The sequence below is a fragment of the Erpetoichthys calabaricus genome, chromosome 1 (genome assembly GCF_900747795.2).
Source record: "Erpetoichthys calabaricus chromosome 1, fErpCal1.3, whole genome shotgun sequence".
In the NCBI taxonomy this organism is placed as follows: Eukaryota; Metazoa; Chordata; class Cladistia; order Polypteriformes; family Polypteridae; genus Erpetoichthys; species Erpetoichthys calabaricus.
Genome location: NC_041394.2, coordinates 177,144,080 through 177,152,019, shown reverse-complemented (window position 1 = coordinate 177,152,019; position 7,940 = coordinate 177,144,080). Strand labels below are relative to the sequence as shown.

At 39.0% G+C, this 7,940-nt stretch overlaps 1 protein-coding gene across 2 annotated transcripts in view; it reads right to left on the bottom strand.

The window, feature by feature from the left end:
* Window positions 1-715: 715 nt before the first annotated feature.
* Window positions 716-7,940, bottom strand: part of cfap54 (cilia and flagella associated protein 54) — a 212,851-nt gene continuing 205,626 nt past the window's right edge. For both annotated transcript variants that reach the window (XM_051924377.1, XM_051924375.1), the window contains exons 67-69: window positions 4,582-4,720; window positions 2,915-2,989; window positions 716-1,309 (exon numbers count right to left, since the gene is read on the bottom strand). In XM_051924377.1, coding sequence (XP_051780337.1) covers window positions 1,193-1,309; window positions 2,915-2,989; window positions 4,582-4,720 — 331 coding nt within the window. In that variant the 3' untranslated portion in view covers window positions 716-1,192. The remainder of the gene's footprint in view (window positions 1,310-2,914; window positions 2,990-4,581; window positions 4,721-7,940) is intronic.

Sequence of the window (7,940 nt, the reverse complement as noted above, 5' to 3'; positions counted from 1 at the left end):
AGGTAATCCACCTTAAGCTTTGGGCCTGGTCAGTACTTGCATGGGAGACCAGCCAGCAATGTTTGGGTTGGTCCTAGATGTTGGTGAGGTCAGCAGGGGGTGTTCACACTGTGATTTGTGTGTTGATCCTAAAACCCCAGTGCAGTGACTGGGACATTGTGCTGTAAAAATTGTGCCATCCTTCAAATGAGCCATAAAACCAAGGTCCTGACTCTCTGTGGTCATAAAAGATCTCTGGGCATCTTTTAAAAAGTGCAGGGAGTTTTCTGACATCCTGGCTAAATTGCCCTCCACGGTCCAACTCTGGTCCCTAATCATCCCCTGTCACTAACTGGTGCTTCTCTCACCACTTCACCAATTAAGTAGCTAATATGTGCTGAGTATACTGGTGAAAGTATGGCTGTGGTCGTATCATCCAGGTGGTTGCTACACATTGGTGGCAGTTGATGTTCCTCCCCTCTATATAAGTAAAGCACTTTGAGTAGCTATGCGTAGAGAAGCACTATAAACATGTAAGTAAATTAATAAATTATTAATTAATTAATTTCCAGTCTGAATAAAACACTTTTTGGGATATTTAGGAGCATTTATTAGGTCTGCACCTTGTACAGTATTTTATTTGATTTCTTAATGATTTGAAATTATCTGAAAGGTAGGTCTAATAGCTTGAATCCTCAAGGATGAAGCTTCAAATCTCATACATTTTTTGCGCCATCATGTGCCAGCTACCTAACCCAGCAAATGTAGTAGCAGTAACAGTAGTAATATTGTCATGTGCACACAGTACAGTGAAATCTGCATTTCTATGTCTGACCAACAAGAAACACTTTGGCACTCACTGGCACCACAATAAACAAGAGTGCATTAAATTACATCATTTATGTAGATTATATGAATATATAACTTCAATTACACTCCAGTTGTGAAAGACTTTGAAATAGTTAAATGTCACACAATTATTTGCAGGTGCATATGCCAGAAAATCCTACCACCAGTAGATTCTTTACAAAATTTTAGCATAGTTTACTGGAAAGCCACTCAACATCTCAGTGAGACAGATTAAAGGAGTCGGTAAATGTGTTTCCACATCTGCCCTTTATTTTCATTAGATATTTAGAAAGTGTCTTTTGTGCAGTACAGGTAAAAAGCTTAAAATAAATAGAAAATATTCACAAAAGATTTGTCAGGAGGATCAGCTGATCATAGACAATATCCAGTCCACGCATCCTCCCTTGAGGAAACAGCCACCTGCTGGATTGAAGCACATCTCCAGATCACAGAGTGTCTGCAGGGTCAGCTCAAATGGGATCTGAAATGAGAAAGACAGACAGGCTTGCTAGAAGGCACACAATTTTCATGCAGTGACTTCTCACTGATTTTTTTGTCCATCCATCCATCCATCCATCCATCCATCCATCCATCCATCCATCCATCCATCCATCCATCCATCCATCCATCCATCCATCCATCCATCCGCAAACTTGTTTAAATCAATCCCTATATTGGCAACATTTTGCACCAGGCAGGAATATTCCTGAAAATGGCAGTGATTTACTGTACTGTATGTTCAGTGAATAAATGAAAAAGAATAATTTTTGTGTCAGCCTTTTAAAGGTTGTTTCAATTATCATCTAGGTGTTTGTGGTTTCTGCTTTTAGAAATAATGTGGTTAAGCTTTTACTGGTAGGATTACGTGGAGGTCTCAACAGTCATGCATTGATGGATTACTCCTCAGTAACATTTACTTGAAATGAATTAAGAACATTGTCCCCATGCCTGAGCCTGTTTTACGGAGTTCTCTGTGCATTAGGTTAATTGTGTAATACTGAATAAACTGGAATATTCTGAGTGAGATGTGCATGACTGTACCCTGCAATATAACTGGCACCCATGGGTTTGATCCTTCCATACAGGAGAGCTGGAACAGGCACTAAATACCCTGCCCCTGAACTGGATAAAGAGTTTAGAAAATTAATAAATGAATGACCCTGTTTGAAAATGGATTTGTAGTTGTATGAATAAAATTCATTTTACTAACACCTACACTTATTATCTCTAAGAATACAGTAAGAAGTGTAGCTAACAAATCAAAACTGAGAAAAAGGGTACAAAAGCCCCATGAATGAGATGCACACTGTCCTTGGTTCCCACCAGTAATGGATGCAAGCTTGCTTTCTTCTACACTAATGGCAGCTACTGAACATAAAGTCATGCGGCAGCTGTTTGTTGCTAGGCACTGATGTATCTGCTTTTAGAATCTGAAGGGCTCTTTTAATCAGTTATGACAAAAGTGACAAGTGTGTGTGTACCTCATCCTTAGTGCCAAATATCCTGTGACTATGGCTACCAGCTCCTAATGAACGATACTGTAGGTAGTTAACAGAAACTGCATTCAGTGTTAGAGGAGTAAATAGGCCAAAGTTCTGAATGGTGCAAACCTCATTAAGATTTCTGAGGATGAGCAAAGAAAATGACTATTTTATTCTTATTCTGCTTTGCTTCTGACTGACTGCTAGTGTTTTATAATTCTGAAAAAAAAATTGCCCTACACCCATTCTGCTTAGGCTAAGGCCTTCTATAACCCTGAATGGAACTAAATGGGTTTAACAATGTTGCATTATGTTATTTTATGTTACTAAATAACGTATTTCAATCTAAAGGTTTCTAATGACACTATTGAATAACATAAGAAAGAAATTTAGGTTAGAAAGGGGATCTTGACAAACTGACAAAACTACACAAAGTTTTAGTGACTTTCAATTCACAAGATTCCTGGCAACTGACAAATGGAATTCTACCATACTGTGTAATCACTTTAGTGAAAATATGGTTGCACAATAGGACTTCTTTAAATCAATTGAAAACAAAAAAAATCTTTATATATCTTGAGCAGTGTATCACTTCCTTTTCTTACCTTTGTAAACTCAGATGATTTTGGCAACCCCAAGAGTAGGGCCTTCATCTCAGCACAACACAGCTTCACTTGGTCCTGCAGAAAGTAGAAAAAAAAAGGATTAAGTACCTCCTCCAGGAGAATAGTCATATGAGAAAAGGTGCAACTGAAGTCATGGTGGAGTTCATTGTAACTGATTCCTAAATATAAAGGAAATTTTGATAATAATGAAACATATTGCTATAGTAGAAGGTTTGCTGCTGATCCTATTTACGTCAATAGAATAGTTTTTTTTTTCAGATTAAATCTTACCTTTCAAAAAAAAAATATTACGACAAAGTGTTTTTGGACTGGAAAGGACAAATAATCCTCAACAGGCAATGCATGCTGCTTACCTGGATACCTTGTTATTTGCACCTCTTTGTTAATGCTACCATGGCTTGACTTGCCTAATAAGTAGGCAGAGCCGGAGGTGGCCTTATAATCTGGATGAAGATGAAACTCATTATAGGGTAAATCAGACAAAGTTCAGGCAAGCCAATGTAGGTCTCTTGTAATTGACCACTGTAGTAGAGTGACAGATGTGGGCTCAATCTGCATTGTCATGTGTCAAGCAAGTGAGTACAGATGCTTAATGGCTGCTCTGCTTAAACAGAGCCGCATTGCCATTTACACTCTGTACTTTGAACATTGGAGTTTAAGGGACAAAGCCCAGTGGGAATGGTGGTGTGCTGGCTGTCTTTAGGAAATACCCGTAATGTCCATCAAATCAACAGATTGTAGTAGGGATTCCCAGGGTGAAAGAACTGATGTCCTAATGCCCATTTACCAAGTCCAGATTGTTGAACCCATTAAAATAATAAAAGGTTAAAGACACTACAGCCATAAGAAAGTTTTGTGTCTTGACACCATAAAAGGGTTGGGGATGAGGCTTAAACTGGATACTTTCAGCTAGATGCAATTGTGTTTAGAGTTAGCAAGATCAGGATGAATGATTTGGATGTGTCAGTTAGTCATATTAGAGACCCAACCTGATTGGTTAGGCATGTATATTGCAGGTAATGTCCTACACTGTGTTCAAATAAAAAGTGTCTTATTTTCGGCTCCTCCGTCTCTGAGCCCATTTTGCATTCAGTACGCTGGCATAGATAAGTGGGGCATCTAACTAACAGCAACCAGTTAAGAAGGTGTTTGTAACAAAACACAATGGCTATTGCAGCTATTTTTCAAAAGAATATCTTAGTTGATGGCTGTTTAAAGTATGTGGCAGAACCCTAAGTGAAGGCGGTGTGTCACCTAAGACACCATCGGAGTGCCATCACTTTGCCTCAGGAAATCCACCAAAAAAGAGTTACTTTTGGGAATTCACCTAATTGAAGCAAGTGTATGTATTCCAGACTGCAACAAAACAGCCTCTAGAAATTAGTTTAATTAGTATAGGCATTGCAACTGAGATTGAGGTCAAAAATCACAAAAGGTCTAATTGCGTGTTTAGAAAGTAAACCAAAGACTCCTTGTTACAAAGAGCAAATCTGAACAGGTTTAGGTAGTACAGACTGAAAGGTAGGAGTACATACTTGTTTATGTTTTCATACCTGGGTGCTTCACTTGCAACCCCCTACATGACTTGTAACTGACTGTATAAAAGGGTTCCTAAAGAAATGTCCTTCATGCCTTGGATTGCATACCTGTATCATAGGATTCCGTATGGTGGACGGCTGTGATTTCTTGGGGCTCACTCCAGACTTAGGTCGTGTGGTGCTAGGCCGCAAAAAGACTTCTGCTTTTCTCCACACTGTATGCAGACTTTTGTGAAGAGCCTGCAGTCTTTCAGAGAAAAAACAAAAATAAAACATCATTATTGGGAGAAAGGAAGAGTGGTGAATAAAAAAAGGAAAAAATGCCAGACTAGCTACTTAAGTGAAGCAGAATAATACCAAGTACACATGGACAGAAGGACTGAAAGTCATTACATGTGCTTTCAAAGTAACAACTAAATTGTGGTCCAAACAAACAAACCCATATGGTTTCAATCCGAATGTAAGGCAGTGTGTTGACCTTGGTTCATGAGAAGGAGGTCCATTCAGTTAGTTATTAGACGGATGACTGGTTGAGAAAGTGAATTCAAAATGAGATTCACTGTATTGATAAACTACAATAACTATTGCTTGATTAAGTATTTGTGTCAGATTATCAGCATTTTGAAACTGTTTTGTGCATATTACCATTTATTTCATTTTGTTTTGTTTAGCTGTTTATTTCCCATAGTTTACTGAAAGCCAAATTAACTGCAATACCACGGCCTTACACAAGCGACGTAGCTACATGTTTTGGTGTCCCCTTTAAAAAATTCCTTTGCTGTTACTACAAATGCCTCAGTTAGTACTAATTTGCTTCTGTGTGCTTTTACATAGCGTGCTTTGGCTCTATGAAAACTTTGCATTATTATGCTATTTTTGATTATTTTTCAGTATTGTGCTCATTGGAAGCTACTTAAGTTATGCAGGTACTCATATATTGTCAGGTGAGCGACCAAAACCTGTGAATGTTCAAAATAAGGAATTCACAGATTGGCTTATTATGTCTGAAGTTATCTTCAGAGCCTGTTAGCAGCACATGTTTTTCTTTAGATTTAGTCTCCCAGGTGAGTCCAGAGCATATTTAGCATTTTCTGTATATACTGATGAAAAAAGAAATTAACATTTTCTGAAATGAGAGAATTCTTGTGTACTTTCACAAATATTTGTCCATTTATTTAAAACCTTCTGACTATCAATAGCAAAAACCTCTAGCATATGCAGTGTGGCATTGCAACTTGAAACACAAGGTAGCTCAGTTGAGGCACTTTTACCCAACAAGGTCCAGGTGGAATAAAGAGTCATCAGGTTACCAATGAAAAGAACTTAATTCAAAGTTTAGGTCACATCAAAACAAAGGCCACACTTTGTCGGTTTTCAGTGTGTACCACCTCAGATATCATCAGAAGAAAGGAAAACGTCTATTGGCATACTGCGGGCAGGTATGTCGTGCTAGAGTTGTCAGACAATATAGATTAAGCTGCTCCACTATGTCCCATCTTCAGGCATGTGTTAAAGGGACCTATCCAAGAGCTGGTCTTCCTTGAGCTACCACATTGTAACAGGTAAAATACATCAGAATGGTCCATTTTAGGGATTGTTTCAGATCAGTGACAGGGCATTGAGGAATACGATTATCAGTATTGTCAGTAGTTGTCTACGTACACTTTGTAAATGTCTGGCCCTACAGCAGGGCAATGTCACATGACAGAAAACTCTCCTGAGAAATGAATGCTGGAGTTCAGTTGCTGCTTTGGCTTGCCTTCTATCTCAACCTTAAACATATGGAGCACTTTTTGGATGCCCTGGATTGCAATATCCAAAGTCTTGACTGTCTGCCTGCCAGCAATGTCATCAGGCCATTCAGCTGGAATATGATAACATCAGACAAGGGCCGATTCACAGGCTCATTGAACCAGACATGTTACGTAGTGGTGGTTGCAAGAAGTGGTCAGACAACATACTGAAAGCCAGCAAAAAGATTTTTAATGTTCAAAGTTGGTATTGTTTTCCTGCTGCTGTTGTTTATGCTGTACTCTTGTTTTTCCTTGTAAGTGTCAGAGATGAAGGACAGGCATCCTGGCTGGGATAAAGGAAGAATTCATGCCAGGAGACCATAATGGGCTAGGCAAATGGGCCTATCAGAAGCAGGTCATTCCCCCACATGACAGGTGGCAGTGTTCCTCTGGGCTAAACTCGATCAGGACACCTGCAGGGTGGTATGGGAGTTGAGTCTGGAAACGCAGCCCTGCACAACCTGGAAATGCTCCAGACGACCTGGACAGAAGACTGGAAGCTGCTCCCGGGTCAGTTTAAAAGAGAGCCTGTTGCCTCACTTTAACTTGGGAGGCAGGGGGCAATGCTCTTTTGGAAGAGAAGGGAAGAATAATGGTTTACTTTGCTATTAATTGTATGGGGAAGGCACTTTGTCAAATAATCCTTTATTTGAACCTGGAATTGTGTTGGGTATTGCAGTGTCTGTGGTTTGGGACTCAGTGGCACCCTCTAGTGGTTACACCCTTTATTCTCATTTGTGTATGTTATTTCCACAATGAAGGTTGAAGTTTCAGTCCAGCAATGAGTGCTGTTGTTTCTTTTTTCTATCCAAATATGTACTGTATAATACAGTATACACAGGCATATAACAGAACATTCTTAGACCGGCTTAATCAAATTCAGGGTCATGGAGGGCCAGGGTCTAGTCCATTAGTACCAAAGGAAAGGCAGAAGACAGCCATGGGCAGAACACTAATCCATCATAGGATCCAAATATGTTCACAAAGTTCCAATTAGAATTTGACATACAGACAACAATGAGGCCTGCACATAAACTACCCTTTAGTTTTAGAACACAGCCAAAGTACAGTGAATAACCTCAAATTTTACAAAGGTAACAGGTAAACTGCCAGAGGTTAAGAAATGTTTAGGTTACCAAAAACTGGAAATAATATAATTTTCAAGAGTTATACGAAAAGGCCTTTTTCAGGGAATAAGTAATGTGTTTCTTCAACAGTAGCTGAAGTAAGCAAATCTTATTTTCAGCTATGAAGACAAGACTTCAAGCCACAGATATAACATGTATAGTGCCAGTAAAAAAGCCAATGCTAAAATGGTCAGAAGTTTTAGAATGCCCCGATTTTTCTAGCTTTCATTGAATTTTATGCAGTTTTATTTCTCAATGTACACTGAAATTGAAACATAGAAAGTGAAGCTTACTTGGACCACTGTTGAAGCTGTTCCTCTGTTAGACACCTGTCATGTAAGCCGATGACTTTCAGAGCCTTGTCTTCTGATTCTGTTGTGGAGCTGGGTCTTCAGACCTGTTCCTGTCAAAGTTTCCTCCAGTTTCCTAGTTTTTTTTCATGGTGTAGGAAACTGTATACATTGACTCCTTAGCTTTCTTTGCAATTTCTCTATATATGTTAAAATGTTATCTTTCTTCCTTTGTTAATTGACATTTTCTCACCATT